General features: G+C 38.1%; 1 protein-coding gene across 3 annotated transcripts in view; it reads left to right on the plus strand.

Moving 5' to 3' along the window:
- ARSB (arylsulfatase B) overlaps positions 1-17,855 on the plus strand; it is an 81,820-nt gene extending 63,965 nt beyond the window's left edge. For 2 of the 3 annotated variants that reach the window (XM_071580916.1, XM_071580917.1), the window contains exons 7-8: positions 10,956-11,084; positions 11,629-17,855. In XM_071580916.1, coding sequence (XP_071437017.1) covers positions 10,956-11,084; positions 11,629-11,894 — 395 coding nt within the window. In that variant the 3' untranslated portion in view covers positions 11,895-17,855. The remainder of the gene's footprint in view (positions 1-10,955; positions 11,085-11,628) is intronic. The other variant, XR_011699959.1, reaches the window with a different exon arrangement.
- Positions 17,856-21,852: the final 3,997 nt, after the last annotated feature.

The following is a 21,852-nucleotide window of genomic DNA, read 5'->3' on the forward strand; positions in this document are numbered from 1 at the left end:
TGACAATCTGTATGCTCAAGATTGAATTATTTTAAATACAATATCTTTTTTTTTTTTTTGGACATATGCGTAAGTGCCACTTTGTTTTTGGACATATGCGTAAGCTGCCTCACTGCAAGCACTGGTTTCTACAGTTCAGTAGTTTCTTGCCATATTGCTGTGTGATACAGCCTTGTCATCTCTGTGTTCCTTTGCTCTGAGAGCCCATCTGACAGAATCCTGTGGTGGGTGCCTCTTGTTACACCTGTAGCTCTGTATGTATTCCTCCAGCCTCTGTTGGCAGAGATAAGTCTGAAAACATGAGCACTTGCAGTGATCCTCCCAAGGGTCTTTGCAAACAAGCAAGACTTCATTGCAACACTTAGTGACAATTGTGGTTATGTTGTGCCTGCTGACTAAACTCAGTGAGTTGTCCTAGCCATTCTAATAGCTGAGATGCTATTAAGAGTTTACAAAGTTATAGATTAACACAGAGATTTTCCACGAAACATCTTTGGTATGATTCAAAATAAAATGGTACGTAATTGAATTTGATGATGTAGCCAGGATTATTTTGTTCAGAGAATGTAGTCTAGTCCCATTGGAACATAACTGTTACTAGCAAAAGCAGACAATAAATTTCCTAAGTAAAGAATTTATGTCTCGTTCAGGGTTTCAGAATGTTTTGAGTTTTTCTCACTGCAGGTACGTGTTGTGCAGTAGTGCTGTTCTTCATTGTAGTTGTTGTTTTGTTAGGTCAGGTAGAGTCTGAATATACTGAAATATGCTGAATATACTGAAAACTACCAAGATCATGATATTTCACTCAAGATAGGTTTGTGTAGTAAGCACTCAATGTATTTGGCCTCCTTGTTTAAGTGATGTGTCCCCTGTCATTTAAAACAATAAGGTTTTGATTATTTGATTGCATTTGGCAGTGTCTGACAGGATGGGAAGAACCTTCCTTTGGTCATGCAAGGGAGTGAAAACAGCCTGGTTCCTGGAGTTCCTTAGAACATGCAAATATAATTAAGTAGAATGTGCATCTAGCAGATGAATTTTATTCATGACCTTGTAACTCATTTCTGAACTTTCTCAGTCTTATTTTTGAGATAGGAAGACTAGAACTACAGTTTTCCAGTTGCATGGAGCTTTTTGCTTTGCTCACAAGTCCTTTTCTAATAATTCCTTGTACTGTTTTCTTTTTGTCCAATGCTGACGTGATTCTGACAAAGCATCACCTTAATCTGTCATGATTCCAAGGTTTCACTCTTGGTTATGGATGACATGCAGGCCGTCATTCTGTGTGTGAATTTAGGTGGTAGCACCTGTTTATTATTTGTTTCAGAAGTGTTTTTAATTTCGACTGCCAAGAGTGGGAACTATCTAAAATCTTAACTCACCCTGGATTTCATGGCTTAGCTTAGTGCATACTTTTCATTTTTTTTCATCAAGCAGGTTGCAGGTAAGCTTGGAGCTTTTAATGATTATATTTTCCCTGTCATATAGCTGCTACATTGTAGTATTATAAATAGATGTTAAACTGTACAGAATGCTGGTATTTTTCCTTTTCTCCTTGGGGAAGTATACTACAAAAGGTAGATAACTTCTAACAACTGTGTTTTGCAGATGAAGAAACAAAGATAGAAGCTTTATTTGCTTCTATTTTTCTTAAAGGGTACAGATTATATGTAGCTGCTTGTAAAAAAAAAGTTTTTGTTACTGTGTGGAATATTGTTTCCAATATTGTAGAGGTGTGGTCGCTCTGATTCTTACGTATCTGTTTAGATTACTCTTTGGGCAGGACTCAGTCTCCCAAATACATAATAAATTTCGTTCTTTCTCTTTCTCCAAAAGTGCTCTCCAGTACTAAATATTGCCTCCTTACACACTAGCATTGTAAACCACAGTGTACAGAAATACAACATGCTTCAAGCAATGTTCTTTTGGACTCTTTAAGTTTTGTGGTCAGGACCTTGCTTAATGGCATATTAGAGAGAACTGTGTGTTCTTTGATCTCTTACCAGCTAAGAAAACTTGTTCTCAACATGGATCATTTTCATCATCTTAATCATACACTGAAAGCAGAATATTTTTTATTTTTAGGTATACTGTCTTTTTATTTCACCACACTTCGTTTCTACCAATTGCTTGAGTTGTTTCGATTGAATGAAAGAAGAAGGAAAGATAGAGGAACGAGAAGAGTGATTGATCTATGTTTATTAGTTCTGCAAAATACTATATATATTAATATAAAATATATGTTCCGCTGTATATTCCTCTTTTAAATAGTTTATCTTCTTCCTTTTTATGATGAAAAACAGATAGAAAAGTTGTCAACATAGTCTTATGAAACTAATTATATCTAATAAAATGTTTTAACAAATTTAACTTTTAGAGTAATTTAAAGACCAAGCCTTTCTTAAAAAAAATCAGGTTAAGATTGTACCTTTTATTTTCTTTAACTTGCAAGTTTACACAATATGGACATGGACTATCCTTAAACCTCTCTTCAGAAATTATGGTTTTATGGTACTTGAACTATTTGCTTTGCAAAGTAGAAAGCAAAAGATTGAAACAAATCATAGGAAATATTTATGAAGAAGCTGAGCGATCTGAATTTTCCAACCTTCCTATCAAGTACTGTGTTGCAGGGGCTTTTTGCTCTTGTCTGCGATATTTTTGATTTTGCTTGCATTTGGAAAACCCTTTTGTATTTGCTGTTGATTGAGTATTAAATATTTCAGAGACTATCAGTGAAGCTGTTGGGAACATTGTAAAACTTAGACAGAGAAATAAGTTGGTTTTACCATCCCTATACAGAAAAATGAGTAGAGAGCTGCTGATAAATTTCTGAAGCTGTAAAATGTAGTAAAACTGCTTCAGCCCTTCTTTCTTTTGTTACCAGGTAGCCTTACAGGCATCAAGGGGTCACAAAGTTATTTTTGTTTGCAACAGTAGCAGAAGAACTTTAAAAGTTTTGAGTTGCATAGAAAATAAATGGATTTTCAGACATTTTTGTATTTTTCATGGTGGTCAGATAAATTAGTATTTTTTAATTTTAGATAAGTTTTTTGTAGGTAATTAGGATTGTATGAGCCAATAAACAGATGATTGATTCTCAAGCATATATTGATCATCAGGGAAAATGTGAAAAAATATGCTTCCTTTTTTTCTTCCTGTTTTCCACCTCCAGAAATCATTGCTCAGCTGGATAGGAGAGCTAATGAGCTAAGCAGAGGGCTGTTGCAAGTGTATGCAAAAAATAGATAGGAAGACAGTTTTTTTCTCTAGAAAAACTAGCCACTCAACATAGATTATATTTTAAATCATGAGTACACACATGGGATACTGAATGAGGTCAGAAGAGCTTTTCTGAAAGACAGGGAGGAATAAAACAGGGCTAAGCACATTGCAGCATTTTTTGTGATCTTCCCCAAAGTTAGAAACCAAAGGGAAATAAGAAATTGCTGGACAAAGTAAGCATTTTTTGTTTACCTTTTCTGTTTTATGTTGAATCATGAGTTATTAATTGCTTCTTGGGATACACTTTAGTATAGTAAATCCTGTCACCTTGTAATATTTCTGTAAGGGCTTTTTTAAAATTGTATGACTGGAGCAGGAAATAGTGTAGGTATCGGATTCTGATTTCAATGACAGAAGTGTAAATCTGGTGTGAATCCATTATTTCAATTACTTTACTCTTGATTTGCGTTTTTGTGTAAGTGTATCTTGGTTTGGGATAAGCAACTGCCAACCCCCCCAAGCACAGAGAGAAAAGCCTCCCTCCTAACACCAGGGAAAGGGAGGAAAAGAAAGGGGAAAGAAAAAAAAACACTTCAAACCGCGTTTATACTAAAACTACATATATTTCTACAGAAAGGAAGAGACAACTAGAAGAGAGTACAAATATACACTCACACAAGTCTACAATAACATATTTCCCACTTCTTAGCGAACACACAAATTCTACTGTCCTAACTACACATTACTTAAGAAAAACCTTATTCCTCAGGGAGACAAACTCAAGCAGAAAGGAGAGATCCAGAACAACACATTTTACTTTCCTGAGATACCCTGTGAGCCAGTGGTGGGCCTGGTCCTCTCCATCCCCCCTGGGACAGCATCGTGCATCCTCCCAAGAGGAGGGCTGAGAAGCGACTGCCTTAACCACTCCCACACTGGTTCCTACTTCCCTGGAGATGATGCCATAATGTGGTATGGAATACAAAGTTACTGGCTAGAAGAGGTCAGCGTGTTAGCTCAGCCCAGCTCAAGTCAGCTGACAGCTTCAGCCTAGCCCAGACTTCAGAGCCCAAATTTAGGCCCACCTAGGTGAACCCATAACAAAGTGGAAAACCAGTCCTAGCAAATAACTGACTTGTCTGCACAGACTGATCTGTGCATTGCAAGCCATTGCTAATACAAATTATTGTTGTCATTTCCTTCTGTTATCCCTCCTTTAAAGAACAGCACTCAAAGTAAACTAGAGGGTATGTTAGAAATTACTCATGGTATTGAGGTATTTTTGAAATTACAGTGAAAGCTGAATCATATATATATGTAGAGATGAGGATGACCAAGATGGTGGAAGACCTCAAGGGCAAGACTTGGGATGAGCAGCTGAGGTAATTTGGTTTGCTCAGCTTGGAGAAAAGAAGGCTGAGGAGTGATCTCACGGCAGCCTAGAGCTTCCTCAAGGCGGGAAGTGGAGTAGGAGGTTCCGATGTCCCCTTTCTGGAGACAGGAAGTAGGACATGAGGAGGTGAAATGACAGCTGCATTAGGGGAAGTTCATATTGGGCATTAGGAAAAAGTTACTCACTGGAACAGGCTCACTCCCCAGGGAAGTGTTAGAGCACAAAGCCTGTTAGAGCTCAAGGTGTGTCTAGACAATGCACTTGGTCGTATGGTTTAGTTTTGGATAGTCCTGTGGGGAGCTGGTAGTTGGACTCCACTATCTACATGGGTCCTTTCCAACCTGACGTATTTTATGGTTCTATGATTCTGTATGTACCTTTTGTGGAAGTTTTGACCCTTTCAGTTCAGTGCATACAGAGATTAATATAATAAAAGGAGTTTCATGAATCTGCTTTGATGTAGCACATTTTTTTTAGAACAAAATATTTGGCCTCTCCTGAACTCAAAATAATTTGGTAACTCATCTTATGTAAGACTACAATAAAAATATGTCTAGGTTGTTTTTCTGAGAGTAGCAGTTGTGTAGGAAAGAGTGTATGAGGGCACGTATGTCAATACACTTCTCTTGTGTGGTCTCCACAGCCTGCTTCTGATCTTTATGTTGTGATTTTGGATATAAGAATCCTTGATGGATTTTTCTTCTGCTTTGTGATTCATGCATACATGTCTGCCATCCACAGCACTCCATGGAAAGGAATTCTACACGTTAGTTTGGTTAGTAACAAGCACATATATCCTACAGTTTATTTTCAATACATGACTTCATAATTTATTCAATGTCCCTATTAGGAAAAACGGGTTGTTTCTTTTTCAGTTTCTCATGGCCACACAATTTCATAGACTTCTGTCCTGTCCCTCATCAGCTGTTCATTTTTGAGAGTAAATGGTCCTATTTATTTAGTCATTCTTCACACAGAAGTTCTTCCATAGCTTTTATCTTCTTTGTCACATCTTTGGATCTTGTATAATTTTTGTGTCCATTTTATAACATGGGGACCAAAATTGCACAGTATGCCATGTGAGGCACAAGGACCTGGGTGGTGGCATAGTGTCTCATTCTCTGCCAGTTCTAATATTCAGATTGCTTGTCTTGACAGCTTCTGGACATTACCTCTGTATTACAACTTCACAAGCACTTCACTGAATAGCAATAACTTGTTTGGAGCACGTTCTTTTGCATATGTGGAGTGAGGGTTTGCTTTTTCCTCCCATGTGTATTACTTTGCTTTTTGTTGTACTTAGGTTTGTGCATTAGCAAGACTTAATGCACTGAAAGAATGTTCAGTTTTCTGAAAAAGTCCAGCATGTTCTCTGATCATCTTTCATGATGTTATTTATGTACTTATCTGGTAGTAAATTGTCCAACATCCTGCCTAAAAAGTATGCTATGGAATATTCAAATTATCAAAATGGCACTTAATTTTGCAAATGCTGCTAACATTTTAACTCATGCTTTCTGAGAATCTTGAATAGATTTTTCAGAGTTGATGACACTGGCCTTCTCAGAAATCAGGTCTCTTGAAGATGCAATTAGCTATTGAAAATTATTTAGAATTTTTCATCCTAATTTGAAATATATATGTGTATAGAAACATGTATGATAATAAAACTAAAAGAACTAAGCTGAAGTTGCCATAAGGGGCAAACGTATTTATACATTTAACTGCTTTTGTGGTAATGAGAGTTGGCCACTTCAATTTCTTTTAAAATGTGATCCTGAAAGCATTTTTCAGGCTGTCAAGACGAAGGATTTCTTGAACTGTTCTATAACCTTCAAAGTCACTTACCAAGGGCAACATTTTCTGAAAGATTTCATTTTTTCTATAGAGATATAAAAGCTATTTGAATACTATTTAGTCACCTAGAACTCCAACCAAAACTCTGAAATTTTTAGATAAGTTCATTTTAGCATTAAAGATTTGAAAATAATTAATTGAATGAAACATCACTGCTTTCTTAGCTGACAGAAGTTCTATCATTTCCTAACGGACTACTTAAAAAAGAAATATAGCAGCTTCTGTTTGACAATAATAAAATTCATGGCAAAAGCTCTTGGATTTTTCTTTTAAGGTAAAAACAAAGCTTTGGTATTTCATTAGTCACTGATACACTGGTGATCAAATGGCAGAAAAATAAAACGTCTAGCCTCTTTGCACAAGCAAAAGCATCACATTTTTGTATGTTCAGTCTATCAGAAGAGTATGCAGGCATAAGAAGGCAGACTTGATTACAGAACTCAGTGAAAGTCTTCTGTCCTTTGGCTGCTGGATTAGTCCACAGGGCTGTTGTTACTGCCTGGTCAACCATGATGGAAAAAAAGAAGTAAGAAACTCCCCAGCAATGTAGAATAAATGCAGGAAAAAACCTGCTTAGATGCTATGGGAGTGAACATTTTATCTTGAAAGGGAAACAAAAAGATTGTGACTTCTTCAGTCTGCCAAACCGGAAAAGAGATCCCTGTAAAATTCATATGGTGAGGGAGAAGACTGCCCAGGCATTTTGCGTTTCATCTGTGCTAACAAAAGCTGAAAAATTAAGACAAAGGCAGAAACTTACCAGCTGAGCTAAAGAGGAGGAGGAGGAAGTAGGTAAATGCAGAGGTACAATATCCAAGTTTAAGGTGCAATTCATATGATGGGAAGGAAAGAGCTCATATTAGACAATATTTTTATTTATTTTAGTTCTCTATCTGGTGCTTATATAATGTAATAAATTCAAAGTCCTGTAAGTATCTTTTAGAAAACATTCAAATGAGCATTAGTCTGTGTTCCAGAGCTGATATATGTGATGAAAGTTGACCGGTACTGTCTGGGAAGCAATACTCTTCTCTCAATAATAGGCAGTACATTTTTTAGACACAGAACAAGTGCTTGCAATGTGTAAATTAACATGATTGACAGAGTTCTGTTTACAATAGTTCACCATGAGGAAATTTATCCATTTGTCTTCAAGAAATCTTTCTGAAAGATAGTATTTCACAAAACCACTTTTACTTCAAGCTCTGGTAAAAGCATTTCTTTGCTTAGGAGTTTGGTTTTGTTACCTGGACCAAATCAGGTTTAAAAATTATTTTATCTTCTTGAGTCTTACTCTAAGTCTCATGTATAGCATTCTAAGGATATTTTGCAAAATATGTCTAAAAATACAATCTTTCATACTGTTTATTTGAAGTATTTTAAATAATTTATTTTGTCTAATGCTATGGCTGCACATACTGAATATAGCTCAGCAATCAGAAGTATGTTCCCATGCTAAACCCTTAAAATCAGAAATGCAAGCTCATATAATTTTATCTTTAGAGTAAACCTTGATATTGTAGTTTTGAGACATAATGTTTAAAAAGTGTTGTTCTGGTTTTTTTGACCTGCCAAGGTGCTTAAGAAAGTAAATACTGAGCAAAGCTGAGTATTCTCAGTAGCAGAACTTATGACAGAATAATATGTAACGCAGTGAGGTTGAAAAGTAAGCAATTTTAATCTTTAAGCTGTTTTGTATCTGCTATGGATAATCACATGGATGTGTGAGGATTTGTCTTCCAGAAGAGATTCCACTGGGGGTTTCTATGAGGTTTCCTTTGCTTTTATAGAAGTTTAAGGATTTTTTTTAGGTTAGCTTCATTGCTTCTTGATCTAAGATGAGCTGAGTCCTCCCTAATCTGTGTATGCATACTCTAAAGAAGTAGCCCCTTCTATAGACTTATTTGTCTTGGAATATTATACTAGTCTTATGTAGACAGGGAACTTGCGTATGCATAAATGTGCTTATTACAGACAAGCCAATTCCAAGTGAGAAGCCTGGTAATGAAATATAAACTTTGCAGGACCTTCATAAAAAGTAGGGAAATTATGTCTTAGTATTTCTTTTCCAAACTGTTATTCTTTCTATTGGATTTATATTTACCCAACCATGTTGTGCGGAATTTACTCTTTTTAGAAATCTCTAGTTCTGTTTCCTATTGGCTCTCACATGATCATTGTACATCTCGTGGATTCTCTTTTTTATTTCAGGGGCAAAAATCTGTCAACTGAGTCCTTTATATTCCTTAAACTGATTGAAAACCATCTCTTTAAAGATGCTACAAAATCAACATTGGTTTCTCTCCATCTTATGGTGTCTCTTCTAGTGTGATTAAACTGTTACATTGATAAACTGTTACTAGTTGGTAGAGTTAAAATATAACTCCTAGATTTTATACTTCAACTCCTATTTTATTGATGAAAGATTATTTGGAAGTTGGTTTGGATGCTCCTGGAGTGTCTGTCTGGCTCCCTCCTTGTTTCAATAACAAAATCGTCTCCTGATGAATACCCTTTTTTTCTGAGCTCCCTCCTACAAGGAGCTTCCGGTTTACTTTTGAGAAGGAATTTATGCATAGTTGACACTTTAGTTTTCTATAGTATCTGAATATCAGGACACATCATATAGAACTCTACCAAAAAGAGCATCAAGACATGCTTCCTGCTGTGTCATGACACAGAAGTAGCTTGCTGGCCAGGTTTGAATCTTTGTGAACATAGCCAGTTCAGTCCAGAGAGACAGCTCTCTGCATGTGGACACAGGTCAGACCCTATACCTTGGTCCTTGCAGTTATCTAAGAGAGTTAACTGTAGCAGCATTGTCTGTGGAGATTTTTCAATCCTATGTGCCTAACTGGCAAAAGATACAGATATAAGAGATATACATATATGTCCTAGTTCAGCAGCTGGAACCAGTTTATCACTATGTGGGTGTGACCAAAGCTGTGTATTGTACACCCTCTGTGTCATTTCTCATGAACTGTTAAGCATGGACCATTTGCAGCAGCTGCCCAGGGCACACCTGACCCCTCAGGCTGAAAGCTGGATGTTAAAGAACCCTGTGAGAGAAGAGCTGTGATAACTCCCTTCCAGGAAGTCGTTAGCACCTCCATACCCAGTCTGAGGTGTCATGTCTGCTAATGGGTCATCAACGATTCCAAAAATACCCCATGACTCACAGAGTCAGATCACCCATTGTGGAACTCCCCACCATGGGGGATGGACTGGGTGTTCTCACCTGAACTTGAACATGTATAATCTTGGGGTTTGGAGACTTCTGGTACCACTCATTGGATCCAGAGGAAGACCAGAACCTTGACAGGACTGCGACCACCACTCTCGACCTGACCGCGACCGAACTCTGCACCAATAGGTTTTTCCCTTCCTTTTAATTTGGACTCAGGGGAACCACGTGGGACTCAGCACAGGGGCTAACTTCATCATTCTGTTTGTGCCCCAAGGTGCTAGGTTATACTTCTGGGGTTTGTGAGTTAGAACCAATTTCTCTTTGTATCACTGCATTTATTGTAATATTTTTATTAAATTGTAACTCTGATTTACAATCTCTTTGTGTTGGGTTCATTTCTCCTGACAGTTTACCTTTTGTCATGACCTGTTCCTGGGAAGGGGACGGGGGTAACCTAGGTTGTTATTAATCATTCCCTTTGGAGTGGATTAAAGTGGAACAACACTATATAATCAGTGTTTATTTAACAATTCCGTGTAATGTGACATAGAAGATAACTTTAGCGGGGGAAGGGGAAAGATGCATAGGGGGAAGAAAGACAGGAGAAGAGTCCAGGACAGCAAGGAAAAGAAGAAATGAGAAAAGATGAGAATGAAAAAGTTACATAGTCACTGCCTTAGGGATCCAGCGTTGCATCTCAGCAGTCCTGCAGGCAGCGGGGGGCGAGGAACAGAACCCAAATTCCCAAAGTTACCAGTCCATTTTTATACCCTCAGCATGCCTTTTGCACCTCCCTTGAGGCAGGGGGTTGTTTTCCATGAAGCAGTGTCACTAGCCAGGCTGTGAACCCCCATAGGGCAGGGCAACAGCTCTTCTTGCCTCTTCAGGGCTCTGACACCTTTATCACTGGAAGAAGGGATGGGCCCAGCTGCCCATCAGGGGTATAATGCAAAAGTCAAAAGCCTGCAAAGTCTCTTAGAATGCATAAATCATTAACCGTTTCAGTCTCTGACTCCTTTAAACCAGCACAATATAATGTCTCTGTACAAAATGAGTCCAGTTACCCAGACTCAGCTGTGGCATTTTACATTGGTAATGTTTTAAAATGCAGTTCAAGTTCTGAGTTAAGTACATCCATTGAATCGTAGCATGGATCTTTGAACATATATACAACAAATTGTTTATCCAGTACATCAAAATAAATGGATGATCATGCTTTGTTTTCCAACAGAATTCTAAAAAATTACCTGATACATATGCAATGTAGCTAACTTCATTTACTGTTTCATTAAGGTCTCGGCATTGATAAGAGGACATCTTTACCACAAAGCAATTCTTCTCCATGGGATGATAAGCTTTTCAATATATCCATGCATGCAGCGATACGACATGGAAAATGGAAGTTGTTAACTGGATATCCAGGTAGGGAAATAACTCCTTTTGGTACAGTGTAGCCTATCTCCCACCTGCCCCAAAGATAATTTAATTCTTTTTCATGTATTTTAATTTCTTAGCAATTCTGTTAACTTGTTAGGTTTTTGACCACATGCTAAAACCTGGAGTGGGCACTTCTAAAATCCAAACACTGTCCTCTTTCCTTTTCTAAATACTTGGTCTACAAATTACTGTAAATCTAGTGGAAAAACTACCTTAGAATATCTCAAGTTGGAAAGGACCCGTGAGGAATATAGAATTCTAGAAACAAGTCCATCAAATTAATTGATCTGAAATAAAGTTAGAATCCAAACGGTGCAGCTTTTTTGTGCATAAATAGAACTCCTTTATAGGTAGCCTTGGACTACAGAGACTCTGGTGCAGGGCTAGAGTTGAGGAGTGCAGCAACAGTCACTGACTGCTATGGGGCTTGTCAAGAGACTTAGTGAATTCATCAGTACAGCATAGCTGTGTCTGCACACTGCTGCTCTATATCTGATAATTGACCCTTGGTCTGTTCCTCTTTCTTCAGGCTGCAGTCATTGGTTCCCTCCACCATCTTTGTTCAATGAGTCAGAGATTCAATCACCTGATCCAACGATGAAGAGGCTTTGGCTGTTTGATATTGTTCATGATCCTGAAGAGAGAAATGATTTGTCTGAAAAATATCCTTATGTGGTGGAAAAACTGCTCTCACGGCTTCAGTATTACCATAAACAGTCAGTGCCTGTATTCTACCCTGATGAGGATCCCAACTGTGATCCAGTAGCAGCTGGGGCTTGGGGTCCTTGGGCATAGTGCATGACTTTGCATCCTAAAAAAAAACCCTAGCAGAGTCTAATATATGGACTCAGAATCCTAGTCACATAGATCTTACTTTTTTTAATGAACTATTGCTAATTGTGTGTTTGTTCCTTGAGCAATTCAGTATTTCTTACTCTTAAAATGTTTAGAATCTTATTTCAGTCTTTTCCCAGTCTCTTGTTGCCCAAAATTGTATGTGAAACATTAGTAAAATTATCTTTTTTTTAATATTCTTTGTTCAGAATATGCTTTTAATGCAGAAGATAAATCATCACCTCCTTCCTTGAAAGAGACTAGATTTCTTAAAAAGCTGCAAATAATGACAGCAGTAGGGACATCCAGAATGCATTCGTCCTGTGGAATAAACTGATCTTTGGTGTCATGTTTGTCCAGAAGAAAATTCTCCAAGAAGCTGTTACATATCTGTAAAACCTAGAAAAAATAATATGGAAGTTGTCATGGGAATTTTTGCCTTTAACATGCACCTCCATTCAGAAAAGGGAAGAGATGAAAATCTCCCACAGTAAAAAAAGAAAACCTCAAACAATACAGCAAAATTCCTATTACTTGTTCACTCTCAATGTGTCAAACTGGAGTTGAGAGTGGTGTTCAGCTGGAGGGCAGGACTGCCAGGCAGAGGGACGACAGGCTGAAGAAGTGAGTGAATAACGACATCATGAAGTTCAAGAATTGCAGAGTACTGCACTTGAGATGGAGTAGCTCCATGCGGGAGCACGCACTGGGCCACAACCAGATAGAAGCAGTTTTGTGGGGGGAATAAAAGTGGACATCCTGCTTGGCAATAATTAGGACAAGAATTAGCATTTTCTCTCTTGATGTGGGAGACCATATTTGTTCTCTGTAAGCAAGAATGTAACCAGCATGTTAGGACAAATCTTAATTGCCCCCTATCAGTACTAGAGTATAGCATCACATTGTGAGATTCCCAGTACAAGAGAATTATTGACTGATTAGAGTGAGTTCAGTGGAGAACAATGGATCTGATCATAGGGAGGACAACAAACAAGGGGAGGCTAAAGAAATGAGTTTAAAGTTTATGCTGGAGAAGAAAAGGGAAGTTGCTATCTTCAGCTGCCTCATGTGAGAGTGTAGAGAAAAGGAGGACAAACTCTTCTCAGAGGTGCAAAAAGATGAAAAGCACATAGGGAGTTCCAATGCAATGTAAAAAAATAAAAAACACACCATGAGTTTAGTCAAATAAGAGAACTGTGAGACTATAGCAACTCTTTTACTGGAGATGTTCCGTCTTTGGTTGGAGAAGATTCTGAACGTGATCTGTCCCTGAAGCTTGGTCAAATTTGAGGTTGACCCTACTTTATTAGAGGTGTTGAGAAGCAACCAGGTGACCACCAAAGGCCTGTTCTGCATGAATTATTCAACGATTCTATGATGAACAAAACGTTAGTTCTATTGCCTGCATGGTAAGCACCCTTTCTTCTCCTAATTTGTTTCTTTATTACTATAGTGTTGTCTGTTTTCATCCTAACGTGGGCCCTGATCCATGAAGAAACCAGGCCAAACAATGTTTCCCAGTTACTCATCAAATTGATGCAAGAGCAACCCACAAGCTCTATTAATGTCTCAGACCTTGAATTCTGGTACTGCTTTTCAGTGTCCTTGGCCAAGTTCTCAGGATAAAGAGCTCAATCTGTCATCATCTCCAGAAAACAGGGGTCTAATTGCCTTTTTTCTGGCTCCAGGACCAACTCATATAAATTGCACTAAAATTTTGCACAGCTTTTCCCAGTTTTTTAGGGGGAGACTTGTGCTGATTGTTAGCAAACAGATTAATAAAGATACAGACTTGAGAGAATTTGTGCATTTTTTAAAAATAGATACAATCTGAAAAAAGGTGAAACTTTAAAAAGCTGAAAATACATAGAAAAATGAACATAAATTCCTGTTTTGTGATACAGGTGATTTTCCACTACACTGTCTTAAATCTAATCCTAAATGTTTGTCTTGTCCACCTTTGATGTTTTCCTACAAGCAGAAGTAAAGCTAAGGCTCTCCAGAAGCCTGTTTAGCTGTTAATTTTTTTCTCAAAGAAATGTTTCTCTCTCCCCTTTGTCACTTCCACTATTTTATTTTGGGTTTTTTTTCTATTCTATTTCATCCACGATCTTCAGCCTTGAAAACAGAAAAGAAGAATAATACTTTGGGAGAAAATAATTCTCCTATAATGGGGTATATATTCTCTATGGTTTGATTGGAAATGTTCCGCTGGAACCCTGTGTCTTCTATTGAGCTGGCAAAACACCAGCTGTCCGAGAAAGGAAGGGTTCCCCCCATCAACCAGCCAAGGGAAAAAAAAAAGAAGGAGAGGGAAAAACTCCAAACTAGGTTTATGCTTAAACTAACTATATGTATTTATACAGAAAAGAAAAAATTAAGAGAAAATTACAGTATAGCACACACTTACCCACGTTAGGTATAACAACAAAATTCTACCTCCCAGCAAAAACAGATTCCATCATTCTAGGTCTATAAGCACCCCAAAGACACCCAACAAGAAAGAGAAAATGTAACAACAAAATATTTCTACTTCCCTGAATTCAAACAAAAGGCAAATAGCGGCAGCAGCAGGAGCAAGGCCTATCCAGCAAGACAACAACTGTGTGTCATGCTTGTACTTCAGCCATGATGGAACTGACCTAACACCTCCCAATTTTGCACTCATATCTCAGGTTTGCGTCATCTGGTCTGAAATATCTCCTTGGTTACCCAGTTAGGTGATAGCTGTCTCTCCCAATCCACGTAGATTCTCTGAGCCTGCCAGTCTGAGTCTTAGCTAAAACCACTACACCCTGTTTCAGACCAAGGTTCAATTTCCTTCTCCATTCATCTGTCAGTGGCTGAAGGCAGATGGTTGCAGCAGTATGTGACTAGGGCAAGCTCTTCAGATTGTCCCTCATCATCTAAACAATTGCTGAGTCTGAGAGATTAGTTTTCTGTTCCATTAGGTTGCACAACCTTTCCATTGGGGTCCTTGGGCATAGTGCACAGCCTTACAATACTTCCTGAACTGTTGGTGTTCTCACAATCACATGTTTCCACAGCTTAACTAGACACTGTGTGAAAAATCATCTGTTTGTTACCTGGCCCCAGGTAATTTGAATTTTCACTGCTAAAATACATCTGCTATGACAGAAGCCATTACTATAGGACATTTAGCAACTTTCGTATTACTCACTATGTTTAAAATATTTTTTTTAAAATTACAAGTTTTGCAAAGGTAGTCTCCAAACTGATACCTCTTCAGATCTCCTTCTATTTCACAATAGACATTTGAGCTTTTCTATCATGTTGCTCTTCACTAAGTTCCTGTTCAGATTTTAGCTAAGGTACAGCTCTTGCAGAGAGGTGACGTATGTCGGGAACAGTGCCAAGAATTCAGTCTTTACGAAGCCCTTACCACCTGCAGCTTGCTGCCTGCTGCAGCCCTAATCCTTCCTACTGATTGTCAGTTCCTTCAAAATCCACTAACATATGGAAATTGTGTAGACGAAACCTTCAAGCTGGAAGGTGTAAATACAACAGCTTGCATATCCAACATGAGCCAGGCTGCTGAGGCTTCCGGGTGTGATGCATGGGAGGTCTGCACCATGACAGAAATGGATGAGCACTCTCATTGTCAGCTAGGGGAGTATTTTGCTTACAGATGTGTATGTTATGAGTTAAGAATTAGACAACATGTGAGTTAGAAACCTCATGAATTAAGGAATGAATTAGTGAATTTTCCTGATAGTCTAGTCTGTGCAAAGGGGTTTGAGCCCTTGTTTGTTTCCTTTCCTAGTGAGCTCATAAAATAATTTACAGTCTATGTTGCCCTATATAGAGATCCAACTGGACCATGACTGTCCTGGCTTGAGAGTACAGCAGCATTTCACTTTTGAGCTTTCGAAGATTCTTTATGATAACTGAGGCTCAGGCTCTGTTATTTGCGGACCACATCAAGGGATGGAAAATGTAAGCACCGAAGCCTTTTCATAAGCTACTGCATCATGTTGACAAAGCCTGCACCTTCTTTCAGTAGCTCTAGAAAAACTCTTATTGCAATTTCGTCTTCTAACTACTGCAGTTTGGTTTTTTACACCAGGATAATGATTTATGCTAATTTAGAACTTACTTGTTTAGTGCAACTGTAAGTTTCATACCCTAATTGTTTGTAGCAAACAGTTATTGATATGGTTCGGAGTATGGGATTCTGAAAGAGTAAGGTGTCAAATTGTCTTTAATTACTTTTTGATTTGCTATTTTCATATATATCTTAATGGCACATGCTGTCCTTCAAATATTTTTTGACATAAATCATCCAAATGGCAGAGGTTTCATTAGTCCTCATTCGTTTAGAATGTGTTTGTTAGTTTATTTTGTAATCAAATGCAGGTGGAGACATTGACGCCATTTCCCGGTGTGCAAAGCGAGTAAATTCAATAAATTCACATTATTCTCGTTTTCTCATAGTGCATATTTAAGACTAGAAAGCTAACCATTTCTCAGTCAATATCCACATTAGTTTTTGTGGTTGCCACAATGTCTTGGTTTGGGATAAGCAACTGCCAACCCCCCCCCAAGCACAGAGAGAAAAGCCTCCCTCCTAACACCAGGGAAAGGGAGGAAAAGAAAGGGGAAAGAAAAAAAAACACTTCAAACCACGTTTATACTAAAACTACATATATTTTTTACAGAAAGAAAGAGACAATTAGAAGAGAGTACGAATATACACTCACACAAGTCTGCAACAACAAATTCCCCACCTCAACTTCTTAACGAACACACAAATTCTACTGTCTTAACTACACATTACTTAAGAAAAGACTTATTCCCCAGGGAGACAAACTCAAGCAGAAAGGAGAGATCCAGAACAACACATTTTACTTTCCTGAGATACCCTGTGAGCCAGTGGTGGGCCTGGTCCTCTCCATCCCCCCTGGGACAGCATCGTGCGTCCTCCCAAGAGGAGGGCTGAGAAGCGACTGCCTTAACCACTCCCACACTGGTTCCTACTTCCCTGGAGATGATGTCATAATGTGGTATGGAATACAAAGTTACTGGCTAGAAGAGGTCAGCTGTTAGCTCAGCCCAGCTCAAGTCAGCTGACAGCTTCGGCCTAGTCCAGACTTCAGAGCCCAAATTTAGGCCCACCTAGGTGAACCCATAATACACAATAACAAGGGGACTGGACTCAGGGATGGGGTGAATTTTTGCCCTACATTCCTGTGTGTCCTTCAGCATTCAGCACTCATATTACATGAAGAAAGATGTTGGCTTGCCCACAAAAACTTTTTCTAATGATATTTTTAGTACAGGTATTGGGATTTTTTTATGGCGATATCTAGTTTCTTGGAAAAGAAAGAAGCATCAGCTATGTAGTAAATGCTCTAGTAAATAATGTGTTTGAGTTTCCTATCAATGTCAGCTCCTTGGCATAGATTAGAAAATATTAAAAAACATGTAATTTTACTTCCAGAGGTAAGCTTTTATGTGTTCTCTTTTCTCTGTGTCCTGCAAACTGCATTTTAATATCTTGCAGATATTCTAGTTCATATAATTCATTTATTAGGAAGAGACTGTGGCATGTTACTGTCTTGTGTAGGTATTAATTCACCCTCTGTTTCCTCTTTTTATATTGTACCATTCAAAGAGTCAATTTTTTCCCAGCTACAGTATATATAATTATTTGTTTTCTAATTATTTTCCATGGGTGGTCCTTCATAAACCATTTTAATTGAACTGGATTAGGGGAAGAAAAAACCCATCTGGCTGACACATTTAGGTTGGCATCTGCAAAGAGTTGTATACTGTTCAGTTGTTTCAAATAGAGAAATAGAGAATTCTTTATATGTTTTGTGGTTACTTGAGTAACATTCAAAAATGCAAGTATTTTGAACTCTAAATAAAACTTCATTTCATCCCTTTCCAAGTTAAGATTCATTCTTAATCTAGCAAACATCTGAGCATTTTGAATTCAAAAGTCTTAATTTTTATGCTTTAGAAATTATTTAAGCTTCAGAAAAGTAACCAAGTTTAGAAAGAATGCTCACACAGGTACTCATTTAACATTGCTTATTTATAAAAAAGATGTGTACAGGCAAGAAGAGGATGGTCTTAAAAGCAAAACAGAAGATTTGGATCTGTTCTTGAGTCAAAGACCTTATATTCTCCCTGAAAAAATTGTCCAACTTTTGTAAAGGTGATAGACAGCTCTTGGATAAAGATCTGAGTTTCATCTTCAGAATGTCTGAACAGGAGAACCTGGTGTTTAAACACTTGGGGTCCATGTGAATTTGAAGCTCCCCTACAAGTCCCTGTTGACCTCTGTGAACTTGCCTCTCATTTTCTGACAAAGTGATTTAATGGTAGTAAGGCTACTCGGGATATTCCCAAAGCTCTTCCATGCTTTCTTTAAGAAAGAGTAAATGAGTTTGAGGTTACACAGAGAATCCTATTAGACCTATGCCACCCTATTGCAGACTTACCAAAGAGCCCTGATGAAGGGTGTAGTAGTAACAGAGCCATTGATGCAGCATGTGTGATAGAGTCTGGCACATAAGAACATATGTGGTCTATATGTGTAGCCATGTTTGTAATCCTAAGGCCGAGGACACCCAAATGAGAAATAGGAAGGTGAATCACAAAACATGTAAGTCAAAGTCTAAATGAAAGATTACTTGACAAATGAAAAGTACACAATATCAAGCATTACCAGGGAATCCAGAATCTATTCGTAGGTTTCTGTCCTAAGCCCAGGAACACCAAACCATTTCCAAGACTTAGTAGTTATCAAGGGAGAATTTGTTTTCTTGCCTACCTGCTCCTTTGGCAGCCCACCACAGGCCCCCCATCCAGCTGCACCCCAAGGCTGTGTCTCTTTCATGGCATTAACTTAGCTCTGGCATGATGGAGGGGTCAGAAGACCCTTTCTACAGCTCAGCCCTTCCCTTGGCAGCCCCTTGCAGCCCCACCCTAAGTGGACCCATAGGCTTCATGTCTCTCTAACTATAAATAAGCTGAGGTTTGTAACAGGAAAGTAGTGCTTTTGCTAAGTGAAGGAGAAAAGAACCTGCCAATTCTAAATTTGAGGAAGTTAAGTTTTTTGCCAGCGGGTTTCCAGCTGAGTGTTTTAACTCTTTCAGCTTATTGTCTTTGTCTGCTGCAGGCAGTGGACTCAATTTCATTTCAAGCTGCATTGTTATATGAGATCCTTGTTTAAATATAAGGTATAAAGCATTCCCTTGGGTCCCAAGCTGCTTTTTCTGATTCCAGTGCTCTCACATGTCTTCTTCCAGTGCTTTACATTTCATGTCTGAGCTCATCTACATCAAACAGAACTGCTGCAAGGAACAGAGAACTTTTTTTGGCACAAAGCAGTCAGAGTGAGTCAACCATCCAACCATGGACGGATTCAGTGATGGCCCTTGTGATTATTGCATACCATAGTTAGCAGAGGCAAAGAGGATGATGCATTAGTTCTTGTTGCATTAGTTATTCCCTCCTGAGACTGTTATTTTTGCGGAGTGGAGTGGGGAGATACTGGAAAGGTTGGCAATATATCTGCTGCCAAGTTTCAAAAAAGTGACTACCAGCTGCCATCATCAAAGCAGCTACCGGATGTTGATCCCCCAGTCCTAGCTAAACTCAATAGCAGTAAAGGCTGTTATATTTTGTCTGCAGGACTATAGTCAGAAAAAAGTACAGTCAGAATTGCTAGATTTGGATCTAAGGAACGCATTGTTTATTTGGACAAATATTCAAAAGCCACAACAAGGTACTGCACCAAAGCCACAGTTCTGGGCTGCCAGATTTTGGTATTCAGGACAGTGATAAAAATAAAAGAGCTCTGTCTTGCTTTTCTGCTGTGCATTCTTGCTATTTCTTCAAGCAAACAAGGAGTCAGAACACAGTGAATACACGTACAAACAAAGTAAGCTGTGTTCCGTATTCAGCAATGCTTATTGAGTAGTTTTGGGCATAGAGCCCATAATAATGAATGGAAAACTTTGATCAGGACATCTGTGGGTTGCCCAGATCATTTAATGGGGTCTGCAATTCTGCCAGGAACATCACTTGATGGGCCAGTTAACCAGGGATGTTGGAGCCTGTCTTGATTGTGTACATTCTCCAAGCACACTCATGAAGTAGGAGTCATCAATTTTTATTGGATAGAATGCTCCAAAATGGCTTATTCAAGGACATCTGAGCCCTTAAGTTTACCCTTCACATTTATCCTGCTTTACTGGGAAAAAAAGTTTAATGAATCTGTGTGGAGGATGAGAAGATGAATGCTAGGAGCATTGAGTCAGAGGCTGGTCTTCACTTCTAGCAAACATACTTTCAGTTCCAGCTTAACTGTACTTTACTTACAGTAACAAATAGTTTGGGGTTTTTTTTATCTACAGATTGCAGTCATGGCAGTTCTGTGATTCCAAACTGTTTCCTCCATGTGGCTCAACAGTGTGCCGTTATCCAGGGAAACAGTTTTTGGAGGAATGTAATTTTTTCCCCTCTTCTCTGTGTATTAGTGGTAAGAGTCTTTTTAAAAGACTGTGAATGTCATTATTAACTGCCAGCCCAAGAACCATGAAAGCACTGCTGCCTTGTAGGTGGCCCCTGTAGATGTCCTGTATTTTCACTTTAATTCTTGTCCCTTTTGCTTTGTTTTCAAATATTCTGTTTTACAAGTCATACTTGATTGATAAAGCACTGTCTGAAATAATCCCAAAGTGGCTATTAGTCTTGTCTGGTCATACTCCCAGCCCCCACACTGACATGTTGTAGAAACAAAGTCGTTCTCCTGCCTTTTCATTTCTGTTTTGACTTTGCTCTACAATGAAGACAGCATGGTCATGGTATATTAAACAACTGGATAAGAACAATATATTACCATTACTCTGCTTCTAGATAAAGCTCCAAAACTAATATAGTGGAGGAGTCTGGCTAAGAATTCACTGACAATTTTCTTTTGCCATTAATTTAGCATTAGAAAAAAATCCAGAACAGCTGAAATGGCATAGCCTTTGGCTCAGTAAAAAATAGACATATTTATAATATCAAAGAAGACTTAGGAAAATATCCCAGCTGGATTTTGAGAAATGTGAGAGGAAATAGAGTAGAACAATTGCATTTCTGTTTATATTTGCCGTGTAAAGTAGCCCACTTTGAAGAAACATGTAGGGATGTGAATGACTGAGAGATTGTCTCTTAGAGTTAGCAGGTATAAGATGTCTGAAATTCCTTTGAGTTATAATTACTTGTTAACAACAGGATTTTAGATAATTATTTTGACTCACAATACAAAGGAATTTAATGTACATTGCTTTATGTAGAGAAGTTTTTAGAATTCACCTTTTTCTGGTTTTACTTTGTAATAAAGAAAAGGCCATGGTATACTGAAAAAATGTCTAAAAGCAGATTTTTCTTTCATTATTATTCCATTACTAAAAATGGAGTGCATTTTCTTACAAAAATAAGGTTTTTAATGCAAATGTTTATTCTATTTATAGTATTAAATAAAATTGCAGGAATCCATCTTTCTATCTTTCTGACTGTTAAGACTGAGTGTAGTGTTGAAGCAAGTGGAATTATTAACCCACAAATATAATTCAGGATTTCTGTACTATGCAGTGATTTATACATTTTCTATTTAACTTGTGACGTAAAATATGTACAATATGTATGAAACTAATCCAAAACCAAAATCCAAACAAAGCAAGTCTAAGTTACAAACATTGTCTAAGTTTGTTGTACTTCAAAATTTTGTGGTTTGGGGTTTTGGTTCTAGATACCAATATGAAATTAGTCAGTATGTAATTTTTCAGTAGTAAGGATGCTGAAACCCTGCTATCACAACATTGCTTAACAACCATTCTTTTCTGGTCCTGCAGGACTATAAGCATCATAAGCTGCTAGCAAAAGCAGACTTTTTAAT

This window comes from Pithys albifrons, chromosome Z (assembly GCF_047495875.1).
Source record: "Pithys albifrons albifrons isolate INPA30051 chromosome Z, PitAlb_v1, whole genome shotgun sequence".
In the NCBI taxonomy this organism is placed as follows: Eukaryota; Metazoa; Chordata; class Aves; order Passeriformes; family Thamnophilidae; genus Pithys; species Pithys albifrons.